We start from the raw sequence: 27,449 nt of genomic DNA, 5'->3' as shown, positions 1-27,449 counted from the left end.
TTTGAAGTCCACAGGTGGGGTCCCAGAATGGAATTTATTTTCCCTCTCAGCCTGCAGCCAATAATTTAGCAAGGGGGTTGAGCAATTGACGGTATATTGCGTGATTGTTGATTTATCGCATCTTTGAAGCAAATGGAGTGAAGTACTCCTGCAATCAGTAGAGCATTTTGCAATCATTTCTTCAGTCTCAACTTGTTTGTGGCATAAAAAAAGAAGTACGGTACATGACTTGGCCTGTAGGAAGTTAGGCGACATATACACTGAAATCAAAGGAAAAGTTTCTAGATTGCAGAAGGTAACCTTGGAAAAAATGAAAAAAAAAATGTTTCCTCAACCGATCGACTCACACTTAGTTTATGGATTATAAAGGGCTCTTTCATTTTGATTGAAGAATCATTCACTCTTTTGCAGCAATCTGGATATTGTCTCTGCAGTCATCCTTCCAGTCTCTTACACAGACTCTTGTGAATTTTGTTTTTTTCTTTATAGCCAATCTAATCTGTTGTGACATTTTCGTCTCTCATCTGGTCTGTTTTTAGATTCTCCTGCTCATTCTGATTGTCAGTCTCTTCTCCGCCACCTCCAACAGCGCGCAGTTTGCGGCCACCCTATGTCCTGACCCCAGAGGTGATGTGCATCGGCCGTTTAATCTTGCTCAACCATCACTGCAGTCAATACCTTCCAATGGTTTTCATACCCTCAGTGTGGCCCTGTCTTTTTACAAGAGACTCGATAATCTGGAAAGAAGGTCGGCCAAATTGGACAGTTAGGTGTACTGTCAATTATAACTCATGCTACGCAAAGCACCTGTCTGGTGACTTTTTGGGGGGGAAAGGAATTGGAAGTGGGCTGTAGAAGAAAAAAAAATATTGCCAAACTGACAGGTGCGAAGCCAGCACATCATTTTAGGCGTACGTCAGACTTGATTTACATTCATGTTTAATGTGTTGGTTCTGTCCATTGCACCGAGTAGCCTAATAACAGCTTCTACTCTTCAACAATGATCTGTGTCAAGGAGTGTTTTAGCATTCATTGAAGAGCATTTTTAGGTCGGAAGTCACTGATTTTGGATGAGAGAGTGCTTCATGCTAATTCATTCCAGAGTTTTTTGATGGAATTGAGGTCAGACATTTGTGCCACTTCAGTTCTTGAACACCAAATGCAGTGAAAAGACTGTGTTGACTTAGAAGCTGTGTATATCCATGTGGTCAGTGACTACCCAAAGCAGAAAATCTTACTATTATTAGCAAAAGTACTGTATTTTCATAATTGTTATTAAGTTGTGGGACAAATAAAGGATATCTTATCTTATCTTATCTTATCTTAACACGCACACAGACACACAGTATGGTTTGTTTTGTTATTTGTTTTTTTTTCCCCACTCTACACCCCTCACGATCGACTTGGAACCAGTCCGCGAGCTAACGGTCGATCGCGATCGACGTATCGGGCACCCGTGTTTTAGACAGTTCTGGTGGCCACTGGATATGTTAAAAACAAATCATATAAGACAAAAAATAGTTGATGGAATTACCAATTCATGTGTAAAGTCAAGATGGTGAGAAGCATTGTTGTGGTCAGCGTTTCTTGGTGTGCTTCTGTTTTTCTCTTGGTTAGCTAGCAGCAATACAGTATGCGAAAACGACATCATTCACTCCCAAGAGATGGTTGTCGGAGGGGCGTACGTGAAAAGCAAAAACGTTCAACTTTGGCGAGCATGTCAAAGAGGCTAAAAATATACATTTTCAAACTTTTTTGTTTTGTTTTGTTCTGTCATTAGCGTTCACGAACTCTGGAGCCAAGTCATGATCCAATCATCTGGCTGCACCTAACCGAACTGGAGTGGAACAGCATGGCCTTGCATCCAAAGATTTTCATTCATACAATTCAATCAATATTATTAATATTGCTGGTCTCTGACAGAGTACGAGTATAATATTATATTATGTTATATTATGTTATATTATATTATATTATATTAAGGGCGGCCCGGTAGTCCAGTGGTTAGCACGTCGGCTTCACAGTGCAGAGGTACCGGGTTTGATTCCAGCTCCGGCCTCCCTGTGTGGAGTTTGCATGTTCTCCCTGGGCCTGCGTGGGTTTTCTCCGGGTGCTCCGGTTTCCTCCCACATTCCAAAAAAAACATGCATGGCAGGCTGATTGGACGCTCTAAATTGTCCCTAGGTGTGAGTGTGGGCGTGGATGGTTGTTTGTCTCTGTGTGCCCTGCGATTGGCTGGCAACTGATTCAGGGTGTCCCCCGCCTACTGCCCGGAGACGGCTGGGATAGGCTCCAGCACCCCCCGCGACCCTAGTGAGGATCAAGCGGTTCGGAAAATGGATGGATGGATGGGTTATTAAGTTGTAGGCTGGCAGCTCAGTTGATAGCAGCACCCTCATTCAGTTGTTGTGAATTGTATTACCAATTAAATAACTGGTTCTTGTTGTTGTTGTTGGTGGTGGTGGTGGTGGTGGAGGTGTGTGTGTCTGTTTGTGAGCAATTAGTTTTTATTTCCAAGGTCAAGGTGGAGGAGAACTTTATTATCCCTGACGGGCAATTTGTTTTCCAGCCGGTGGTATCACACAGCCATTAAACAAAGTAAAACAACAATAAATGAAACAGAAATCAAAACACAATAAACAGGGTCCTATATATGCAATAAATACTGGTTATATGGCGCACAACAGTGGCCGTGTATTGTTGAGAAAAGCTGTGACAAAGGAACCGATTGAATTCCTGAAGCGATGAGTCCATGGAATGTCTGGTCAAAGGATTTGCCAACCTTCTTGAAATGTTGCCATTTACACATGTGGCATAAGAATAAAAATAGAGGGGATTAAGTCATGAATGGCCAATGTCCAACCAAAGTTTATAAATGATAATGTCTCAAATACCGTATCTATGATTACAACATATAGTGTATATCTACAGTACACTGGGGTGCACATAGGTGTTGCACTTGTCCGCATGCATGTTGAAAATATTCATATGCGTGCCAGATTTTACTCTACGGAAGCGTGTAGCTCCCAATGTGGGGTAAAAATATTTTGACTGGCAAATATGTTTAAATGTACTTGCAAATACGTTCAAACATATTCACAACTACGTTCGAACATACCGTATTAGCCCGCATATAAGATGGCCCTGATTATAAGACGACTGCCTCTTTTTCAAGACTCAAGTTTGAAAAAAGACTTTTTGAACACCAAATTAATTTTTATACAGAAAATAATTACAGTACATCTGAAACAAATGATTATAAAAACTTTCGAGGGGAAAAAGATCAAGCATATTATAGATAGCTACTGCTGTGAAAGCTCTCCGCACCCCCATCCCCCGGCTTCTTAAACGTCCCCCCCCCCCTCACTGAGAGCTCATTCGTTCATTTTATTTCATTCATGCATATGTTGCCCTCATACTGTATGATTCAATTTGGCACAAAGAGAGGCTCCCTCATCTTTGGAGCTCGTTTTCCCTGATCGATTATAAGGGACCAGGTTCCCCCGCTACTGTCGCCCTCCCATGGTTGTCTCCTTTGCGGCTCCTCACGATTCCTACGTCTGCAACTGGCGCATTGTCAAACACACACAATATTTTTGCTTGCTCAATTTTTTTAAATCGTTTCGAACAATCAGTCTTACGGGCAAAATGAGTATGTGAAAACAGGCTGGGTGTTATGTTTTTGTTTAGGTTACATTTGATTTTGTTCCCTCATGTGCCCTTTTCGTCTCCACTTGTTCTCGTCAGACGTGTCCATTGTGTTGAACCAATCAGCTCCCTCGACCCTTTGTGTCTTGTACAGGTGTTTCTTGTTGTCTTGTCACCGTCATGTGCCGTGGACGGGGAACATGGGACGGCCGCATGACATCTTACTGTCATGTTTGATCTCTTTGGGATCAACAGGTGGCTCCGTCGGGCTCCTCCAACAGTGGCACACCTGTTGGTCTTCAAGTCATTAGTAGGTTTTCTGTTAAAAGGACTGCTGGCCCAACCACTCAGTGTCGGGTGACTGTTTGTGTTGCTGTCATTGCTACTATTAGTTCGTGTTTGTGCGTTACCACAATGAATTTTTGCTTGTAATTTTGTCACGTCATTCTTTTTGCTGATGCCATGGGTTTTTGTTTGTTATTTTGGATTCTTGTTGTCAGGACTTTGTTTGTTCTGGATTTCGTTTTCATAGTGTTTGATGAATACACTTTGTCAAGTTCAACTCGTTCCTCCCTCCATCCTGCCTGCTTTTTAAGGTCCTCCACCAACATGTTTGTGACACTGGGGCGCCACAGATTTTTAAAAAAACCACATTGTCAAATACAGTGCAGATCAAACCATGGCGGTGGTCTCTCTCTCTCTCTCTCTCTCTCTCTTTTATATATATACTGTATATCTGTGACAGGGGTCACAACTGTGATGGTCTCGAGATCCACGTCACTGCCGCCTCAAGAACACCAGACACTGGGATGTGGCTTTTCTCTCTTTTTTTTTTTTTTTTATTGCTGCAACACAGTATGGCGGGAGGGATTGGTGAAGTCACTGGGCTTTTCAGTCTCAAAAATAACTGCGCACCAAAAAAAGCACCTGTTAACCCAATGGATAAAAATTTTCATTCGACAAAACTTAAATTAAATAACGACACAAAAAGCAATGTGGACTCGGAACAAATCAGGGAACTAATTAAATACACATCACCGTAGAAAAAGGAAAAACAAAGTGAAATATTGTTTTTAAACTAGAAATGAATCCGGACCGTCAATGAAACGTGACTTACCCTGTGACTTCCCTGGTAGCTCTGCCTGAACTACGGCGGGAAGCTGGTGCCATACTGTGCGCCGTTGCATCACTTCCGTCATAATTTAATAAACACAATATAGCACTCCGTTACATATATATATATATATATATATATATATATATATATATATATATTTTTTTTATATAGCACTTTTCACACATAAAAATGCAACTCAAAGTGCTGCACGGTCAAAACATTTCAAACTTACTGTACAACATAAAAAGAGAACCCGTCCCCTCAACATACACAAATATATATCCCCACAAGCAAACATATGCTCGTGCACACACTCTCATGCAATATAAAACTTGCACGCATACCCTAATGATCCTGATATTAAAAAAGACATGGCAAGGCACAGAGAAACCATGTGAGGGAAAAAAGAATAAATAAATGAATAAATTAAAATCAGTACATAAATAATTATTTGAAAGCCAAGCTTAAAAGAAATTGAAATTGTGCAAAAAAGGCATGTGTGCAGAGGTGCAGGGTTCTTTTCCAGCTCCGGCCCTCCTGTGTGGAGCTTGCATGTTCTCCCCGTGCTTGCGTGGGTTTTCTCCGCGTACTCCGGTTTCCCCCCACACACATTCCAAAAACATACGTGGCGGGTTAATGCAACACTCTAAATTGTCCCGAGGTGTGAGCGCGGATAGTTGTTGGTCTATGTGTGCCCTGCGATTCGTTGGCAACCAGTTCAGGGTGTCCCCCTCTGCTGCCCGAAGACAGCTGGGATAGGCTCCGACATGCCCCGCGACCCTTGTGAGGATAAACGGATCAGAATATGGATCGATGGATGGATGGCATAATACGTCTCCTTTAATTCGAGAAGCGTCTGCTGAGACAGTGATTTTGTCGCCGCCTGCCATCTTCCTTTGGAAGGGGCGATGAAGTGAAGGAGGTGTGTCTGACAATGACTCAGCTTCAAAATAAAGATCACATGGTCAAAGATTTCCAAACGAGATACACTGCCCTCTCCCGGTGTCAGTGGATATGGCAAAAATAAGAGCATACAGGGAGAAACCATTCATTCCTTCCGTGCGACTCAGACGTACACTCGCCGACTTGCAACAGTGCTATGAAAATACATTTAACACATCAACACGTTTAGAAAATAGCAGTTCAATCAGCTTCCCAGTTTATGCAGGCTGCAGTGTGCGTCGTTGGTATCTTGTTCCCCTGTAGCTAAAGGAAGTGGTGCAGTCCGATACTATTGAAGGCAAAACTGGGAAGCGGTTTGTTTTCAGCTAGGATAGAACGTTGCAGATAGCTTGCACTGCGGAACCAAATTCTAGTGAGGTTGTTGGCTGTTCAATATCCGCTTGCTTTCCTTTAAACGGCGTCGTTGCTTGCCATGGCTCTGTGCGGTGGTGTTGGAGCCATGGCTTTACCGAGCGAGCTAATCGTCCACATCTTCTCCTTTCTCTCCGACCGAGACAAGCTGCGGGCCTCCTCCGTTTGTTTGCGATGGAGGGAGTGTCTGTTCTATCCCACACTGTGGACCGAACTCAAACTCCGGATAGGCGGCGGCGCAACCTCTGAGGAGTCTTTGAGGTTAGAGTTCCTCATGCGGAAGTTCGGCGCTTTCGTACGAGAACTGCAGCTGGAACTCGCTCCCGCAGAAGTCAGCCCCAGTTCCCTCAACAACGAGCCGCCCTCCACTAGAGTGGACCGGCCCCCAAGTCCGGACAACGACCCGCGGCCGTCCAAGCGATGCAGAGACGCAATGGCAACCTACTTAGACCAGGCATTGTGCGTGCTCACCAACATCCGCAACAACAGGTGAACCTAGCGCTTAATTTCTTATTAGATTGTGGGAAATTTGAGAATACGTTTTATCAACGCGTTCGATACCCAGAACGCGTTGAACTATTTACGTCGTCTTTATCAAGCAGCGGTGGCTGGATTAGCATAACATGGGTTACATTAGCCTCGGAGTTATGTAATACAGTACCGGCGACTGTGGCGAGTCTTTAGAGCTGTTAAAACCAATCATTGAAACCCATTTGCATCACTGTACTGTTGGAAGTGATACATACAGTCCATGCTTTCCTGCTGACGTTTAGCAAACATTGCTTAGTGTTCGTTTTATTGTGAGGCTTCAACTGTGGAACATTGGTATCCTCCAACTGGCAGATAGAATGCAGCCATACAGAAAGCTTTGAGGGCTTGACTTGCTGACATCAGCAATGTCGCATATTCAAAACATTCCAATACAATGTATATGGGCATATGTACTTAACTCTGTTTGTTTAGTAGTACAGAACAAGCCAGTTGCAGATCTCATCAACGTATGGGGGAGAATCAAGTGTAAATATTAAGAGGTTATCATACAAGCAGTTTTGTACAGAGGTGGAGGCCTAACTGTACGCTTTAAAACTTGCAGGTATTGTTTCAACGGCTTTAAGCCTTAAGTAACAAAACAAGTTCACTTTGTTCCATGTTTAACTGCCCTAATGGAATTTATAGGCTTGAAACCGGTGCTTAAAATGGCCCCAATTATTTGTCGGGCCAAACTCTGGCACCAACTATGTCAGGGGGCACAAACTGTTGAGCGGTGAACTATGCCACAATTATGTCCCACCAGAATAGCGATTGCGAATGTGCCCAGATAGCATGCGATCTCCGACTCCCAGTCGGCCTCATGATCATCGACGATGATTAAAAAAGATGCTGTAGAAACGTTTGCTTATGATGTATGTCCCTGACTGTTACATACTAGATACAAGTATGATCAATGTTATGCTTGGTTGCCAAGCAGATGCTGACAGTGCAATATTATTATTATTATTATTATGATTCATAGCGCAAACGCTCTTGGGTAAATGGTAGTAAGCATTGACGTCAGGACGCTTTACGATGACGTTGTTCCTATTTGGCTCTTTGCCGGTGGAAAACCAAACAGGTTCTTCATAAGAACCTGTTAAGCACCAACTAAGGACAGCACTGGCCCTGATGCCAAACGAGCACCAAGTTTTTTTGTTTTTGTTTTTTGATGGGGAAGGGGTAACAGAGGCTAAGTGCACTAAGCATGCTACTGGATGGGGAAACGAATGAGAGACAGGATCAGCCTGACAGAAATAGTTTTTTAGTCACTGTCAATATTTAAATTGAGAAATGTTTTCAAATTGTGTTTGCATTAAATATTATTGTGGGATGTCTCAGTGGCAATTAATTCACTGTGTCTTGCACTGCCTCAGGTCGATTCACTCACATCATGTGAGCAAAATGTTTTGCGGGCAGTGCTGGGATTTGTAACGCATGACAAAATTGGGATTTACAAGAAATATTAATTTTCTCAGCAACTAAGTAATTCAACATGAGCACTGGAAACACAATTTCATAACGATATGCTCATGTTCCAGTGTTGCACACACATCTCCCTTGCTGCTAAATGTCATTAAAAAAACTTAATTAATCTGAAATGTTGTGTCCCAGCAGAGGGCGGTCAGGGCACGGAGTATCAAATGACAGTTTAAAATTCATTCATTCATACATCTTCCGAACGGCTTCATCCTCACTAGGGTCGCGTGGGTGCTGGAGCCTATCCCAGCCGTCTTCAGGCAGTAGGCAGGGGACACCCCGAATTGGTAGCCAGCCAATCGCAGGGCACAAAGAGCCGAACAACCATGCACACCCTCACTCACACCTATGGACAATTTAGAGTGATCAGTCAGCCTGCCATGCATGTTTTTGGAATGTGGGAGGAAACTGGAGTGCCCGGAGAAAACCCACGCAGGCCCGTGGAGAAAAAGCAAACTCCACACAGGGAGGCCGGAGCTGGAATTGAACCCGATACCTGTGCACTGTGAAGTCGACGTGCCAACCACTGGACTACCAGGCCGCCCCAGTTTAAAATTGATTAAATACAAAAAAGATCATCTTTCCAGCGGTTGAAATCGTCTAAATCATATCTTTCTACATTGACCCCCATTCTAAGTTGATACAGGTATCTGAAGAAATTCCCTGACTCATAATGCACTGTGCGGCCCGGATGTCCGCAAGTGGTCTTGCAATGTAATCACAAAACAAGTACTCAGCAGTACTGCTTCCATACTGTCTTGTCACATGTATAGAAGTTAGATTGATTCACAGGGTTTCACCCCGCAAACTTGCTAGGCCTGGTGGAAGAGGAGCTTCCTAGAAGATAACCGTATTTTCCGCACTATGAGGTGCACCTCAAGGCATTCAATTTTCTCAAAAGCCGACAGTGCGCCCTATAAACCGACACCTCCTATACAGGGTCAGGCAAAATGATCTGACACATTTGTAGGTTAAACAAAAGGCAAATAAAGTAAAGAAACAAAAAAAGTGTTTTTATTTTGGAAAAGTACATATAATGCCATTCTGTTTCATTGTCTTTTAAAAATTGAGTGGAGTTCTAGCGGTGCGAGATTGGCCGGTTGATTTTAGTTAGTGTTCTTATGGCATCAAGTAGGTGATTATTAGCAGGAACCAATTTTAACGTCACTAATTGACGTGCTACAGCTTCTTGTTGACTTTGAAACTTAGCTTGTAGCCGACGTGTGCACATTTTGAGCATGACGTCTCTGATCCACTGGTCATCATATCTTGTCGCGCCAGTACTGGATCCATTGCTTGGCAGCATCACTAGTGTCTAAGAGGTCTTGATCTGTGCAGGTGGGCCCCAGTTCACAATCCCGAAGAATGTGCTCCATTGTTTGTACTGGGTGGCCACACGGACACTCACTGCTGAGTGAGAGTCCCCATTTATAGGTGTTGTTCCCAGTCTTGCCTACTCTGGTTCTTGCTCTATTTATTGTCACCCAGTTTTTTCTTGAGAGGGCAGTTCCACTTGGAAGATGTTCGTTTGGGCTTTGGATTGCACCATTTAGTGCAGAGCTGTCCCATTCTCTCCATTTTTCGAGCCTGTGGTTTGTTGACTGCTCAGGATCTAAACTTTGGACGGTCAAAAAGCTCTTTCTGGACTTCAGTCTTCTTATTGAGTCACTATGACCATAGAGGGTCTTGTGTCTTGTGTCATTTTCTTGACTATGCTTTTGTGTCCTTGCATGAATGTCTCTACGTATGTGTGGTGGTGCGATGCCCGCCAATCTGTAGAGTGCTGAGAGATGATGGAAAACCGAGGTTTGACTGTAAATGTTTCATGTCTGTGTTTGTGACTAGTTCTCGTGGCTTTATTTCAGCTGCAGTGGTTGTGAAGGCTCTACATAAATAGAGCTGTATTGTATTGTATTCCCTTTATTAGAGCATCATCTTTTGGATGCATAGCGCAACCGCAACCACTCCTGTAGCTTTTATTCTATGCGCCTTATAATGCATAGGGCCCTATATATGAAAACAGTTTTGGGGTGATTTGCATTTGAGTTGACGCACCGTTTAGTTGTTATTGGTGCTACAATCTTGGCATAAAATGCATTTTATTGTTTTCCTGACCCGATTATGACTTCACTGAAGTTCACCATGTTCTTGGCTGAGGCTCGGAGCTGGAGGGAGCTCATCAAAAACAGGATTGTTAACTTCTGTACGTCTTGCAACCTCCTTTGCTCACTAACATTTTATTAGAAGTGTTGCACTGAGACAACAGTTTGTCCGTTTTTTTACAAATATATAAAGCACAAAGGGTCGCTTATTCAATTGGCTAAACACTATATTTGTGACATGCAGATATATACGGCAAGCAGCACGAGCCAGTTGCACGTATCAAGCCACTTTGTGATGATTGCGCAATGCAATGCGCATTCAGAGGTGAGGCTCTGCCTCACCTGCCTCCCCTGACCGCACGCCCCTGCAATGCTGTGCACGGTAGAAAACCACTCAGCAATTTTCAGGGTCAAGGTTTGTGTAGGGACTGCAAAATGGCAACCGAGATGATGACAGATGTTTACGCTTCCTTTCAAAGTCCTCAATTTCTGTTGTTGAAAGTCGACTTTCAGTCACTGAACAGTGTCTTTTCTGTTTACCAACATTTTCTCTCAGGAACCTGCAGAAGCTGCGTCTGTATGCTGACACACGTACTTTCCAATATGACAGACTGTTGGACAACTCCAACCTATACCAGATTCACGAGGGCCACAAGAAAATCAACGAGTAAGGCCTTTGCATTTCAAACAAAATAATTGTAAGATATGACGCCGGCTGAATTTTTTCCAACCTCAGAGACCAAATATGCCATTTCAAGAACTGTCAAAGGTCTATTCATTAGTTTTATCTCAAAGCTTTCCTCCGACAGAATTAATCTCAAAGGCTATTGTCCGGGAAATGTCATTTGCAGGTAGAAAGCAGATAAACCCCTATTCAAATGCCAGGTTGTTGTGCAATAACAAGAGGAAACCAAGATAAGTCAAATGCATTTTTTAAAAGCAGTTTTTGCAAGGGAAAATAAAAATAAACTGTAATGTAATGCGGTCGCACAAGTGTGCACACCCTCTTATATCCAGTTGCATTTCTTGGTAACTAGTAATGCGTTACTGTTTCCAGAGCAATAATCAGATTTAAATGATTTATCTAAGTCATTGTGCGTTACTGCTTATCTACATCCCTCACCTGGGTGGGTCACAGGGAGACATGCCTGCCCACCAAGTTGTGTGTAAAAAATGTTCAAAGTTTTTCATGTTCAGTTGTTCTAAAGGGTTTTAAAATGTTGAAAATGTATTGTCAAGTTTATCCGATTAGACACTCAGGAATAAAACACAAGGAGGAGACAGGAGACTCAATTCTGGTACCAGGAGGGAACGAGGAGAAGCGTTCGGTTTCAGTTCTCGGCACGTCACCCTAACGATCTCCTCCTTCACCCCCTCATTTATTGGGAAATCTACTACATAGGTGTGTCCAACCTAAAGGGTGGGGGCTGTTGAACACACACTGAACTTGTTTGACTATGTGTGTGTATGTGAGTGTAAATTACGTACATGTGTGCAATGGTTACAAAAACATCACGTTGCAGCTGGTGTTGATGGCTCCATTCACTGTCCAACCTTGTTCACTGTTTAGTCTTAACACTTATCTCTTCCCAACCACGTCCTCGGAAAGGTGGTTGCGTCCCTAAACTTCCACACAGTGCACTAAGCATTCTTGAGTATAAATGTGAGTATATAAAAAGGATTATAAATGTGAGTACATTGTGATTAATATATATAATGATTAAGAAGCAATATATCTTTATTAAAAGCATAAGCGTTCTTCATTGTGAGCATAATCAACCAATCAATCACTCAATATCAATATAACATTAATAATAACAATGATAAGCGAATGTATGATAACTAAAAATAATCAACCTATCATGTATTTGTATTGTTTTTTTGTGATTGATGGCATTCCCATTGGTATATTTATGGTATTTTGGAGAAGCTACTACAAACAAAAAAATTGAAGTTGCCGTGACATTGTTTCCGTTTGTGCCTTCTTTTGAGGTTATACAAAATAATTGACCGGTATTGTCACCGCTGCTTGTTGCAAACAAAGATGTTACTGTAAATTATTTTGCAAATATATCTCGAGTCCGTGTCAGTCTTAACATCATATGAAAGTACGGTATGCCAGTTGAGATGAGGTGATTTGTAGTTTCAAGTAAACAGTCGAGTATCGGCTTCAGAAAAGAACTATTTAGTTAAATTCCAAAATCAACACAAAAAAATACCATGAACAGTGTTGTGTTCCAAATCCACCGTTTTTTATCCATCTCGGGTAGCTGCCATTATTTCCTGTACTCCCATCTGCTGTTGACTGTAATTGATGTCACAGCGCTCACAGGCTCAGCTTGCGAACGTCACCTGACCAAACAGAAAACAGGTGAGCTGTGGCGTTTGCAAGCGGAGTCATTCTGTTGGTACACAAAGTGCAGAATTGTGAAAATGTTGCCAAACATTGATTAACTAAGGCTTCGTTCACACTGCAGGGCATGATGCCCAAATCACATTCGGATTTAATCCGATCTTTTTAACCACTCGTTCACATTCCAAAAATTAATGCAACTTTTAATGTGCATTGCATGCTTCTGTGATGTGACACACATACCCACAAAGCACAATATCGACTGATGCAGGCAAAGAAAAAACAAACAAAACAATGTCATGTGGCACAGTAAACCGTCTGAGTGGGATGTCTTACTACGATCACCGCAAACGCCCACTTTATGCTTCATATTTCAGGTGGGATTAATTTCAAGTAAAAGTATACAAGTAACACTTTAGAGCTTTATTTGGCTTTTGATGACATAGGTCGGATGTGCACGGCAAAGTGTCCATAGTGCAGACGCATTGGATCCATATCTAATTTATAACCACAAATAAAAGGGGCCCAGGTCGGATTATAAAAAATCTTGCATTGTCCTGTTCACATTGCATGTAATATCAGGTACATATTGCACATGAGCAAAAAAAAATTATAAAAATCTGAATCGACCTGCATTGTAAAACATAGCCTAACATTGTTTGTTTTTAGCTCCCCCATAATGCTGGAATTCATTCCAGCATCTTTTTGTATTAATGAGAAGCTATTTATAGGAGCATTCTCCCTTTTTTTCCCCTCTTTTTGCTGCAGGATACAGCGGTTGTTCAGGGAGTTGTTGTCTCACAGCAGACAGCTGAGGTGGTTGTCGTGTAGCTTTATACTTGGTCTGTTGACTCCCTCCTCCTTAGCATGCCTATCGAATCCTTCCTCTGAGACCCTGCGGCACCTCAGTTTGGTGGACCACCTGCATGGTATGTATGATTGTCACTCTGCCTTAATGTACAGAAGATCCTGGACTCATAGGCCTCATCTGTATTCGCATATTTGTTGACCATTTAAACACCAATGTCACGTTCTGCGTGATGGTAGTTGTAGGACCCCAAAAAGCAGTGAGGAGCAGGGTGGATTGACCAAAATGTATTTAACAAAAAATACACACAGCAGTACAATGGAAGAAAAACACCAAGTCGAAGTACTCAAAAAATGCCTGGAAATCACAAGTATCAAACCAAACTACAACAGGAAACAAAACATGACAGGAGCACACGTATGCTCACATACTCACAGCTCACAATGACCCAACCAAGACTGGCAGAAACTCAGGGAACTAAATACAAGCTAAGTGACGAGACCACGAGAAACACCTGGACAACACACAAAGGGTTGAGGGAGCTAATTGGTTACACACAAGGAACACTGATAACGAGAACAGGTGTCGAAAAAAGGGCACATGAGGAATCAAAACCAAACGTAAACAGATCGAAACATAACAGTACCCCGCACTCAAGGGACGGATCCCAGACGTCCCAAAGTCACCCAGCGGCCGGACTTTGTGGAAACAGGGCCGGAGGGCGGGACGCAACACTTGCGTCACCGGGGACGGGAACAGAGGGCGACAGCAACCCTTGCCACGCCCGGAACAGGGACGGGCGACGGCAACCCTTGCCTCGCCGGGAGCAGGGACGGAGGGCAACGGCAATCCTTTGCCTCGCCAGGGACAGGGACGGGCGACGGCAACCCTTGCCTTGCCGGAAACAGAAAAGGGAGGCAGTGGGACCAGGCCTCTAGTCCTGCGGGATCCAGTAGGTTGGGTCGTTCTTTCACGTTCTGCGTGATGGTAGTTGTAGGACCCCAAAAAGCAGGGAGGCAGGGAGGAGCAGGGTGGATTGACCAAAATGTATTTAACAAAAAATACACACAGCAGTACAATGTAAGAAAAACACCCAAGTCGAAGTACTCAAAAAAAAATGCCTGGAAATCACAAGTATCAAACCAAACTACAACAGGAAACAAAACATGACAGGAGCACACGTATGCTCACATACTCACAGCTCACAGCTCACAATGACCCAACCAAGACTGGCAGAAACTCAGGGAACTAAATACAAGCTAAGTGACGAGACCACGAGAAACTCCTGGACAACACACAAAGGGTTGAGGGAGCTAATTGGTTACACACAAGGAACACTGATAACGAGAACAGGTGGCGAAAAAAGGGCACATGAGGAATCAAAACCAAACGTAAACAGATCGAAACATAACAAGCAAATCCATTCGAATTGTCTATTAATTGTATTTTAGCCTAAAAACACGTCCTAATTGTCCCAAAAATTTCCACGTCCAACTTGACCAGAATGCCATTGTGGTAAGTAGAGTGCACTTGTATAGCACTTTATCTACACCACATGTAGTCCAATGCGCTTTACCAAGCCTTATATGCACTTTTTTTGAAAACATACCAGAATGTATAGACAGCATGTGGCTAACATGCAGCTGCGTCAACCTACCGAAAGGTTTTCCATTTAAATAACTTCAAATAACCGACTTAACCGCCAGGATCCATTGTCGTACACTGGCCAAAAGTACGATACAGGGTTTTTTTTCCCACTTTTGGTCAAGTTTTACATACATCCATGTTCTGTTGTACTAGCTAGCTAGTGCTAAGCTAAGCTAACATGATCTCCGGTCCAGTGTGCAAGTTTGCAAACTCCCTTCATGCTACCACAATGGGAGAGGCCAACAGTGAACCAACGAGAAAGACATTGATACACTGCCTTGATGGGCTTTATTGAGTGATTTTTTTTAACAGTTTAATGTGCTATGACTCATTCTCACTCAAATACCAAAATTCTCATTCGCCATTCATTTTCAACAGCCATTTCGCATCTCAATTTCAGTCAACACCGACTGAAGCATCGTTATTAATGCCATGAGAAACTGTGACCACAACTTTTCCCGTCCCTGTAGGTCCGCTCATCTCACCATCCGAGGTGGACCGCCTGTCTTCTCTTCATTCTCTGGCTCTTGATTTCTCTGATCTGACTTCTGAGCTTTGTCGTCTGTTGGCATCGCCCCACCGCACTCCGCTGCATCGTCTCTCCCTGATGCTCAATGGCACCATGGAGGTCAAGCCTTTAGAAGGGACAGCCACAGATGATGATTGGAAGGCACTGGTAAAGCAAGAATCCATCCCAACCTCAGTGATAAGTAGTCTACAGTGGTGTTTGCTCCCTTTATGATTTTTTTCGTGGGGGGGGGGGGTGTCATACTTACCATCTTATAATACTGCTGTATTTTCCACACTAAAAGGTGCACTGGATTATGAGGCGCACCTTCAATGAACGGCCTATTTTGTATTTTTTTTCCATATAATGGACGCACTGCATTATAAGACGCAATCTACAATGCATCCACTAGATGGAGCTACACTCAAGGAAATGCCAACAGAACATTACACTACATTACACCCTGATTTATATAGCGACGATCAGATGTCAGTAAAACATATTTAATAAAGCAGTTCACTTAACCAACAGCAAGTTATAACATTGACTCGTTAACGTCGAACTTTCTTGCTGCTGCTCTGTTTCCGTGTTCAACTGCGAAACCGATCGCCTTAAGTTTGACCTCTGCGTTGTAAGCATCTCTCTAGAAAGGAGCCATTTTGGGGTTGACATATTACCGTAATGACCATACACAAGATGCATCGGATTTTAAGGCGCGCTGTGAGCTTTTAAGAAAATGGAAGGCTTTAAGTGCGCCTTTTGGTGCGGAAAATATGGTCAATCATTAAACAAAAGTAGTCATTAGTCAAAGATGACACAAGTGAACACAAATCCTCCTATGTTTTTTTTTCTATTAAGGGAGTGAGGAAAAATCCAAACCTATATGGCCCTGTTTGGAAAAGTGATTGCCCCCTCTGAAAACTGTGGTTTACCATACCTGAGTTCAATTTCATTGCCACACACACGTCGGTTTCTGCCACACCTGTTTCAATCACCATTTCACTTAAATAGGGCCTGCCTGACAAAGTGAAGTAGACCAGAGGTCCTCAAATGTCCTCATGCCATGATCGAAAGAAACTTAGCAGATGACAAAGAACGTACCATATTTTCCGCACTATAAGACACTTTGAAGTATAAGGCACGCCTTCAATGAATGGCCTCTTTTAAAACTGTTTTGATATACAGGTATAGGGCGCACTGCATTATCAGGCGCAAAGAATACAAGCTACAATGGTGGCCGCGGTTGCTGTCTGCATCCACTAGATAGCGCTTCACTAAAGGGAATACAATACAATACAGCTTTATATAGAGTCTTGGCTGCGGTTCCATTATGCATCCACAATATTGAGCTACGCTAAAGGGAATCCAATACCGCTTTATATAATAAGTCATTTGGAAATGTCATTTTGTGTTTACTTGTGTTTTCCGCGATTAACATTTCAAAATTTTCGACGATGGTCAACATCAGAAATCAGAATGTGGGACAAAACCTTCTTCATCCCACTGTACTTTGTGAGAAATGCTGTTTGATAATATTGGAGACATCACTCAAACATGCCTGTGGCCCTCCAGGTACGAGTGAGTGCCAACCTGCGAGTGTACATCATGGTCGTGGAGGTCAGCAGCTCAGAGCTCCTCAGAGTGCTCAAGCCAAGCCTTCCACTGGAGCGCATCCACCTGGACAGTAGTTACAACACACTCGTGACCGACGCCACCCTGGAGCTCATTGCTCAGCAATACAACAAAACGCTGACGCACTTACTTTTACTGAGTGGTGACCCCGACTACCCGGACCTCAGTGTCAATCGCAATGAAGATCCATTGGTCCTCTTGGCTTGGAGGTGTACTCAACTGGCTGTGCTTATCATTCACGGTGAGTTCAATGATCATCTGCTTCTTACAGCAACATATCCATTGGAGCCTGTAACATTGAACACAGGCTCTTTCCGAATGCTGGTTGTTGTGGGATTTATTTGGATTTCCGGGGCCAGGAAATGTATTGCTGGGTGGAACTTCTAGTAAATACAAGCAAGCAATGTGCGATAAAGTAGTTTAGCATTTGTTTGGCCACAAAAATTAGGGTGAGCAATCATGCAAAAAAAAATAAAAAATCCCTAAAAAAAATTCAACTAGTGTTTTTCTGAACCCACTGCTTTTCTTCTCTCTTGAAATACAGTCTTGCCTTTTTCCCCGATTCGCATATCCAGTCAAAAATCGCTGTCGCCTTCACAGCCTCACGGTCAGAAATAAAAGATCTCTGGTAACAAGCCACCTAGCACAACTGTAGAGTTACTAAAGGGAAATACCGTATTTTCCGCACTATTGGGCGCACCAAAAAGTCTTCAGTTTTCTTAAAAGCTCACCGAGCGCCTTAAAATCCGGTGCGTCTTTTGCATGGTCACAGTAATATGTCGATTCCAAGATGGCTGCTTCCTGGAGACATGCTACCAATGTTATATCTTGTTGTTGTTCAGTGAACTGTGTCACTGCTTTATTAAATATGTTTGTATTGCAGCTTCGAAAAAAAGGAGAGCTGTGATGTTAATTTTTTAAAACAGTCTCAACAAATACAGGTACGTCTTTATCCGTCTCCGTGCTTTCTTCCGTTCGACTCGAGAGGTGTTCAAGGCCGCCTACGAAAAACGTAAATTAATTCTTACTTCAATGAAACCACGAAGAAAATCAAGCGAGGAAATAACAAAATAAATTCTGTAGGGGGGATATCGAATTTATTTTGTGATTTCCTTGCTTGATTTTCTGTTTTGATGCATTATTTTCAATTTTCGTAGTTTCATTTCAGTACCATAATAGTGAATTTAAATTTTTCAGAGCCGGTCATGAACGCCTCTCAAGTTGAGCGGACGCCTCTTGAGTTGAATGGAAGGAGCGTAGCACCATCTAGTGGACGCATTATAGATTGCGCCTTTTAGTGCGAGGCGTCTAATATATGAATTTTTTTTAAAAAATAGCCATTCATGGAAGGTGCGCCTCATAATCCAGTGCGTCTTTTTGTGCGGAAAATATGGTACTAACTCATTTCATAATTTGAGTCTTTTGTTTGATTGTTTTTGTTTTCCAAAACGTTATTCTGTGCGCACAAAATTTTTTGGCTGGGGTTTTTTTTTTTTTTTTCGCAAGGAAAAACTACGAAGTGTGATGAGGCAATACCGGTTTCTGATAGCATAAATCAAAGAAATAATGATGTGTTGAAAGTATTTCCGATACGAATGCATACTTTGTCTAATATGTCTCCCCGTGTCTCATTGCAGGCTACACCGTGTGGTCTCATAACTTGGTGGCAATCGCTCGGCTGCGGGGATCCAGTCTTCGTGTCCTGACTGTGACTGACGAGTGCATCGACTGTGATCTGGACCAGCCGGTCTATCTGGAGGGCGATCCGATTGAGAACATGCTCAAAGAGGTTTCGCTGGGTCTCGGCCGAGCGTGGCACCCATGTTTGGATTACAGCGTTGTTTTGATCGAGCCCACCCAGCACTTCCATCAAGAGCTGCATGCCTTCAGCATGGGCATTTAGGCAAAGGATAGCCAGTCCTGAAAAACCACAGCCTGAGCTCGACCAAGGCCAGGCCAGACTAACCAAGTGCACATCAACGCTCACCACGCTCCGCCAATCGAATCTCGATTTGAACCAAGGAAAACCGGATAATTCCCAGGACAAATCATGCCGTTCGCGCGACATTTGGCAGATAACATACAAAGCAAATCGTCATTTCCACACAGATTTCTGGTACCTGTACAAGTTCTTGGGTCTTCAATTTCAAACTAACATTTTAGTAGCCTGATGCATTCGGAGTTATAATGGTCAGGGCAATTCAAGTTGTGGGCTTAGGAATGGGTCGTTGCTTTCCTGTCCGATTGGGCCCATTCTGGCCTGGTCTTGCTCAACGGCACGAAACGTTTTGCCAAAACCCGGCTCATGTCATAAACCCTGGAGCCACTGGATGTTGTTTTAAAATACCTTCTTTCTCCTGCTCCCAGGTAGAACAGACGGGGGAGGATGCTTGATGAGTATGTCTCAGAAAATTAGTGGGAAAATACTTTGTGTATGTGTGCTCAGATGCAAGCGAATTAGCTTTAGTTTTCCAAGTTTTTATTCTGATTCTATATATATATTTTTTTTTTTACTTTGTCGTTTTGTCTGTTATCTGCTCTGACTAAAGTTGTTCATGTACCGATCAGTTCCCGGGTAACAGCCTTTTACTACGTGGAATAACTTCATCAGCAAAAGAAATATATATATTACTAATTAAATGACCGTTGAATAGTTTTCAGCATAGTCTTGTCCGTGCCACGCCTCCTCGGGTGATTGGCCAAATTGCAAGAGTTGCTTTTCACGTGGAAATTGGTCAACTTTAAAGGTAGTGTCATGGAAATCCTTGGTAGGCCTTTGCCTGCAGCACACGTTCCACCCTAGCGACATTTATTTCAAAACTTCCCCAGTCGTCAAAACAAGGGAGTCTTGTCTTCCGGTCGGTGCTCATGGCAAAGATCAGCGTCTGACAGAGCATACCCACTGTTTATTTACGTTTTTTTTTTTTTTTTTTTTTAATTCGTGATCAGCAGGCAGTTATTCACTTTTCTTACTAATTTACTTGGCTTGTCTCCTTGAGTTCAAGACCTTTATCCCCATGTGGGTATTTGTACGTGCTACTATGGAAGCAACGGAAAGGCTCCGTAACAGCAAGCACGCAATAAATGAATAGCAAATCGCAAAATGTTGCGTGAAAACGATTATTCCTTCCCCGCATCAGCGATTGAGAACTATGTCGGTCTCTGACAAGATTTGTCTGAAGTCAAAGCTTTACAAAGATGGCGAAATAGCATCGTCGCTAGCTTGTAACGGCGCGGGTGCGGCTTTGTCTGTGGGAACCTGGCGTTTTTGTGACACTTTGTGATTAAGAACGGCGTCAAAGAAAATGATGCCCCGAGTGCGATTAAGTGCGTCTGTTGGACAATCAGATGATTGTTTTGTGCGACGGAGTTCAGAGAGGTTTTCACAATAGCTCATTTCGCGGTCCAACTCTGAGAGGATTGAGGGGAAAAAAACAGTTGAGCATTGTCGAATGAACTCTTGTATGAGGAAAAGAAAGAAAAAAAAAGGCACAATGTAGTTTGGAGTGCGATGGCTCATGACCGTGTTGGCAAGTTTTGTGTTAGTCTCAGGAGGAGCTTTTAACAACCCTTTGGCTGGGACGCGAGTGTAGATGACGTCGATAAGTGTGTGTGGAAACAATCGCCGTTCTCGCAGATGCCCTTTTTACTTTGAAGATCCTCTTGAGTCACCGTTGCCTCGGAGACCATCCCCGTTTGCCAGAAGTGGTTATTTATTGCGCCGATTATTTCTTTTTGACATCCGACGAGCGCTCGGTTTTCGGTAGATTTGTTAGCGAACCTAAGCATACATTTGTTTTCAACGCGTCGGGTTCATAAAGGAAGAGGATTCTGTCACCAGTAGATGGAAGTAACAGCTACCGTGGAGTGTTTGGGAATCCATGCCTCGTGAATGGATGGCCTACTCCTCTCAGAACTGAATGTAGTCCTGTTTCGGGGCAATGCGGATCATGTGCGCGATCTGCCATTCCACACTGAATGATGTCCGTTTTGTCCCCCGGGCAAATCCAACAAACGTATATGTTGTACTCGTCGGGTTGCCCAGGCCCAGAATAGTTTCCTTCCGTCGGTCAGGTCAGTCGTGTACGGCACCGGTGTTTACGTAAAGGCTTTTTTCTGACCGCACGACCTGTTGGTTGCAGGTTATTTCACTGATCTGTCGATGGGCAGAGAGTTTCCTTCCCCAGATGGCTTTAGCGCCTTGATTGGTGTACCCATCATGGCTCGCGTTGCCAAATACGAAGATCCATATCAAGATGTGTTGCGTTTATGTGGTAAAGTTGTCCGCAGTCAGATGTGCTGTCGCTTGTTTGGGGAATGACTGAGATACTGGCTGTCAATAATTTGTCGGATGATAATGGGACCATGATGGTTTAGCTATGATCATCTCTCGTTCTTGGTCCGTATCTCAGGATTGTTGCACTTTGGGTATCAAGATTTTTTTTTTTTTTTTTTTTTTTTTTTTTGGGCTTCTGGATAGAGAAGCTTGTGAATACTGAAGGGAGCCGAGCACGAGCAGCAAAACACCCGTTGGCCGGAAAATGAATGGATGGGTATTTGTATTTGGCAGTTTTGGTGTTCTTACAAAGGTGTACAGTACTGGGGATGGGAAATTAAGAGCAATTTATACATTTATAAACTAGATCTTTATTTCACACCGTAATCTCAATTTTAAGAAGGCCTAATTTCATAAACAAATGTGTTTTTTATGAATTCCAACATTTCCACTTTGACCTGCCCTGGGATTTTGTGTTTCCTCTATGTACTAAAGTCACTGCTTCCTTTGCGGAGTCATTGCCAAGGGTAGAGCTACTGCCAACTAGTCATTGGGGTAGGGTTTTTGATTGGATAACTTGATTATCGTATCGGACTTATATTCCGTTTTTTTTTTTTGTTTTTTGTTTTTTAAATAGCTGAGACAGTTTTGAAAAAAGAATCGATAGAAAAATAACTCCAACAAAACAAGTTATTTCTGTCACTGAAAATGTGTTTGTCGCATAGAAGTATTCTAAGATAGACAACAATATCGCAGAGGAAGATGTAGTTCCAAATAGCTGTCTCATTGAAAGCTAAAAGCTTCTTTTTTCTTCTTCTTCTTTTTTTTCCCCCACTTGCAACTCTCCTTTTCTCGCTCATGTGATTTGCCCAGTAGAAACGGAGTAAAGTGTGTGTGCGCGTCCCCCGTGTAATAGTACTGTATATGTTTTGTGCTTGTGTGTACAGTGTGTCGTTAGCTTGCTCATGCTCAGTCAACCTCGCATGTCATGCAGCAGGATGCCGGAAGAGTAGCAAGTAGCTCTCAGGGTACCATCTGTTATCTACGAGGAGGGATAAAAACAATCGCTCAGGCCTCTAGTTTGCTCATGAAACTAGTAGAGTAGTCACAACTGTGATGTTAATGCTGCCAAAGACTATAATGGAGCAAAATGTGTCAATGACATTTGAAGTGCCCGAAACGTCACATACACTGGCAGCAAGCCGGTCCAGTAGTTTTGCTTTTAAAAGTTCACATTCAATTTTTTTTTTGTTTGTTTGTTTTTGTAACTTCTGCCACGTCGTTGTGTTTCTTGCCCGCAGGCTTTTCCCTGTGAGAAATACTACAAGTTACTGCACTAGTTAGTGTGTCTCAAGCATGTTTGGAGCTTTTATTGTTGGAGGGAAAATGAAGAAAGCGGGCGGAGCGCATGTGAGGGGGGGGGGGGAAAATCCTCCCAATGTTGTTGGCTACTGTTTTAATTTGTTTTAACATGACGAATACTAGTGGGATTTCATGAGTTCTGTTTTTAGTTACTATTATTTTTTTTGGGGGGGGGGGGTTATTGGAATCCAGCATGTATTTACTTCATAATAATAAGTAGTATCATTGCTCAGCTTGAACAGACATGCGTTTCTTTTCGAGCCTCACATTATGACTTCTATTTTGTTTCCACCATATTTTTATTTCAACTCTTAAGTGCAACGAGTGAATGTAAAGGCAAGGAGAACAACGTGGGTGACGAAACACTTTGTCCAGGAAGTACATTTGGGACAGAGTCTAGCATCTCAGTGAGGGGAAAACCCTGCACTGTGGTGGAGTGAGCCAGTATGAGATTAAATGCAACTGTACCAAGCGGTGACATTCCTTCACCAGGCTGGAACTGGAGGTTTTCCGGCCTCTCGGCCGCGGCGTGCGTGATTTGAAAATGTATTCGATTAAGCCTGTCGTCACCTTTGTCGAAAGTGTTGAGGAGTCTGAGCTGAAAAGCAATTTGCTGCTAGGAATGTGAGGAACATACCATTCCAACATGGGTGACTCTCAGGGCATCTTGCTGCCATAAGAGCTGACGGCAAGATTTCGAGCCTGCACGCAAATTAATGTGATAGAGATCCGACTAGGTAAACTATATAAATATATATTTTTACATGTATACATATGTCCACCAAAGCAGGTGTGTTTACAAAGATGATGATGCAGCTTGTTCCGATTAACCCGCTATAAAAAAAAAGCCCAATATGGTTTTGTTGTGTTTTGGTGCCAGTCTTGCTGGTGTCACCCACGAGAGCAAAACACCAGCACCAAAACAAAACGGCCAACATTCGAACAGCCAAACCTTCGGTCACCGGGCCACCAGCTCGAACAACGGAGCTGAAGCAACCCAGCAAGACCAACGTGCTGTTGTTACCCTGCTGGTAGCTGGCGCTTCTTGGCACTTTTGTTTTGCTTTTGTTGCCGGCGACATTGGCAAGAGCAGCACGAAAACGTAACAAAACCATGCTGGTCTTGTTGGACTTTTTAGCGGGGCTGTCAAAAAGCTGGACTTAGCAGGGTGAAGCTGCGATGCCCCGAGACACACATTAGAAGGCCAAGTGATGAAATGAATGCATGGCTTGCTGGTCATTTCAGGATATTTTGTGTCCGAAACACAAACCCTCAAATTTGAGAAAGCGGTCTACAAAAACTGCCGAAAGTCATCAGCCGAGCTTTTATCCACCCAACTTTGAAGATGCTGGTTTTCATATTTCGTCCAGCTATTGATTGCTTGCACACACACAGTCGCCCCATGTATCAATCAGTGCCACCCAGTTCGCTCAATTTTTGATGGTTCCGTTCTTTATGCAAATAGAAAGGTCATCGCGAGGTAATGCGGCTTGTTGGGGAATTCTGATTTTAGACAGCTTTCCTCAACAGCTGTTATGAAACTTGCGATCAGAACTGTAAAAAAAAAATCACATCTGGGTTTGTCATACCAGGACCGCACATATCGCGGGTTTGATTAAATGGGTCAATTCCAACACTTTCAGGCTCAACCCATGGTCATGGGGAGGGGCGTTTTGTTTGTGTGTTATTGTAGTACCAAAGCAACAGACTGCATCAGTCCAATAACCACCGGAGGCCGCGGTCAGTTTCCTTCCACTTTGGATCATCATCACTCCAGCGTAATGACAGTTCCTAGCGTTACCTCTCAGGATATTCTCAACATGTCGGAAACTGGTCTTACTGAAGTCCCACGTTCTTCTGAATGCGTTGATGACAATAGGCGGTGTTTCCTCATCACAGTTTAAGCCGTCAGATACTTCCTGTGTTTTTCCTTCAGCTGTAAACTACTACCATTAAATGCATGACTCGGAATGGGCTGGACTCTGGATGGCTGGATTCTTGCGAATGCTTTTTTTTTTTGTTCGTTACACACTGGATGTTCATCGCACTGGTTATGGTCAGTCTAGATTTTGTCACAGCCACACGAAGAGCCTTAGAAGACATCGCGGGTTCTCATGTTCAGCAGTTTTAACTCTCCTAAAAGTTTTCCAACCTCTGCTTGTTTTTTCTCCATCTTGTGAGTGTCTGTGGTGACGCAGCTCGCGCTCGAGAAAACATAAGCGGGTAACAAGTTGTCGATGGCAAAACCGGCCAAAGTGGTGGTCATCACCAAAATGACAAATGTAGCTCTTGGCTGTCCCACGAGATAAGAAACGGTCAGTCTCGGCACACCGTCTTGAATGCAATCTGAATGACTGCGGCACTGATGTTTCCAGATGTTCTTGTCAAGTCTGAAGAGCCAAAGCTGCTATTCAAACAGGCAGACGCCCAGGCCTCACAACTATGCAAGAGGAATGCATGTAATCCACACTTTTTTTTTTTTTTCCAGTTCCTCGCAGTCACACCGAAACGAGGACAGAAGACGATAAGGACTTGCAATGTCACTCGGCCTTATGATGATTTCAGAAATCGTATTGTTTCCTTTATAAGATCTTAAGATTCTGGTAAGCCGGCCCAGCGGAAGCAGCGGTGACGGCAGGCTCACTCTTGGTCTCTGTGAGACTGGCTCGACGGCCCCAGTTTTATCGTGGTACGAATGTTGTGCATTTGTTGAAAATCAGTACAGTTTGCAATAACAGCAGTAACTATAGCAGTGCCGATAGAAAACCACAGAGGGATGGATGGAGATATATATACGCACGCGCACACACATATATACTATTGCATGAATACATGTCTAGGTAATGAATATGAAATCATCCAGACTTTGTACATCAGCAATTGTTTTGGTGTGTGTTTTGCAAAAATGGTCTGAAAATTACTGTTGAATATTCTGACAGTCACATTTCTGTGCATTTGTTTACGGTTTGGACTTAACCATGGCTTTGAACATTTACGTCAGCAATGGGGATGTAATGATACAGAAACTTCCAAATACAGCAATTATCACAATATTGCGACCATAATTTTAAAAAAGGAAAGAAAAAAAAAGCTCACAACAACGGTATAAAAGATCATTAAAAAAAAAAAGCTCATGGTATTGGGGAAAAAAGCACAATATTGTGTTTTTGTTCATGACACCAGTGATTAAAAAATAAGGTTCGCCAGTCATTTTATTATCATGAGTCTACGGAGTTCACACAACGGTGATATCGCCCTTATCGTTACATCCCTTGTGAGCAAGTGATCAATGTTTGCCCAAACCACAGCGGGGAAAGATTCCAACGTGTTCAATTACTTCACGAAATGATTTTCATTTCATTTCTTGTTTTTGAAGCAGAATACAAGTTGCTCAAAAACTTGATTTACCAATTGCTAAAACAAGGACAAATATAGCACATTTTTTTAAAAAGTCTAAATCTTCTGCTTAGTACAGTATTTCTTTAGAAAACTACTGTTAAGATACTGTCAAATCATTTCAAACTTGTGATTAAAATCATTTAGGCTCAGACTGCCAAATATTCCTTATGTGGCCTGTCCATAATTGAGCTCTTCAATTATAAGGTCTTATGTTGCTCAATGAAACCGGTATTGCTCCACAGTGTTTGTGTGTTGGCGGTGGAGTGTTCATACAAGCCCAGCCACATGAAACATCTCATCAATCAGTAGGCATTAGGGGTGAAATTGCTTGAGCGTTTTGAAATTTGTGTTGAATGAATGCTGCTTATTTTAGTCGGTGAATAAAAGCATTGAAATGTAATTTGCTTTCATTGTCCATTTCTTGTTCTATGGTTGATATCACATGACTACAGAATCATTTCAATTAATGGTGTAATCTGTTAAAAAGCATTTTTAAACCAAAGGCTGAGTTTAGAAGGTAACCCAATGTATGTTAAAATAGGTTTCAGTTGGTGAAAACCCTGCCACGATGGAGCCCAAAAAGAAGGCAGGTGCCCACGGAATTGAACAAAATATTTACAATTTTCGTGATCGTTTTGGGCCGGCCCGGTAGTCGAGTGGGTAGCACGTTGACTTCACAGGGCAGAGATGCCGGGTTCAATTCCAGCTCCGGCCTTCCTGTGTGGAGTTTGCATATTCTCCCCGTGCTTGCGTGGGTTTTCTCCGGGTCTTCCTGTTTCCGCCCACATTCCAAAAACATGCATTGCAAAATTGTCCCTAAATGTATGTGGGCGCGAATGGTTGTTCGTTTCTTTGTGCCCTGCGATTGGCTGGCAACCGATTCAGGGTGTCCCCCGCCCACTACCCGAGGACAGCTGCGAGAGGCTCCAGCACCCCCTGCGACTCTAGTGAGGATCAAGCGGTTCGGAAAATGAATGAATGATCATTTTGTTTGGATGTTTTTGTTTCCAATTAAATAATGCAGCAGATGGCGACATTGCATCAGTAAATGTTGAGAAGGAAGCGGAGCAAAACTGATATTTTATTTAACACTAGATGGAGCCTCGACTTGGAGAGAGAATTTCCCCCGGACGTCCGTGGAATATAAAACATGTGCAGAGTGGTCGCCATCTTGAACCGGGATTCCCTCCCCCCGCCCACCACCAAAAAATTATTAACACTTTCAAGCGATATTAATACGATTTGCTTCGCTGAAAACAGAAAATTGGTGTGG

General features: G+C 43.0%; 1 protein-coding gene across 2 annotated transcripts; it reads left to right on the top strand.

The window, feature by feature from the left end:
* Window positions 1-5,987: 5,987 nt before the first annotated feature.
* fbxo33 (F-box protein 33) lies at window positions 5,988-26,576 on the top strand. Of its 2 annotated transcripts, XM_086127284.1 has the most exons (7): window positions 5,988-6,568; window positions 10,748-10,858; window positions 13,313-13,473; window positions 15,470-15,675; window positions 17,080-17,380; window positions 18,023-18,080; window positions 18,777-18,870. In XM_086127284.1, exons 1-6 carry the CDS (start codon window positions 6,141-6,143, stop codon window positions 18,058-18,060), a joined length of 1,245 nt encoding a protein of 414 aa, XP_085983410.1. In that variant the 5' UTR covers window positions 5,988-6,140; the 3' UTR covers window positions 18,061-18,080; window positions 18,777-18,870. The 2 variants fall into 2 exon arrangements, with proteins under 2 accessions (XP_085983410.1, XP_085983409.1); XM_086127283.1 differs by lacking the exon at window positions 18,023-18,080 and having other exon boundaries at window positions 5,989-6,568; window positions 18,777-26,576.
* The last annotated feature ends 873 nt before the right edge of the window (window positions 26,577-27,449 follow it).

Source organism: Hippocampus guttulatus, chromosome 13 (genome assembly GCF_054856545.1).
Source record: "Hippocampus guttulatus isolate MCC_2025c chromosome 13, RoL_Hgut_1.0, whole genome shotgun sequence".
Taxonomy (NCBI): Eukaryota; Metazoa; Chordata; class Actinopteri; order Syngnathiformes; family Syngnathidae; genus Hippocampus; species Hippocampus guttulatus.
Note: the sequence above shows the minus strand (reverse complement) of the source record. Positions and strands in the feature narration are given on the sequence as shown.

Coding starts and splice junctions, on each gene's coding strand:
- fbxo33 (XM_086127283.1), top strand. CDS start 6,141: ATGGCTCTGTGCGGTGGTGTTGGAGCCATGGCTTTACCGAGCGAGCTA. Junction 6,569..10,747: donor ACCAACATCCGCAACAACAG/GTGAACCTAGCG, acceptor ATTTTCTCTCAG/GAACCTGCAGAAGCTGCGTC. Junction 13,474..15,469: donor TTTGGTGGACCACCTGCATG/GTATGTATGATT, acceptor CCGTCCCTGTAG/GTCCGCTCATCTCACCATCC.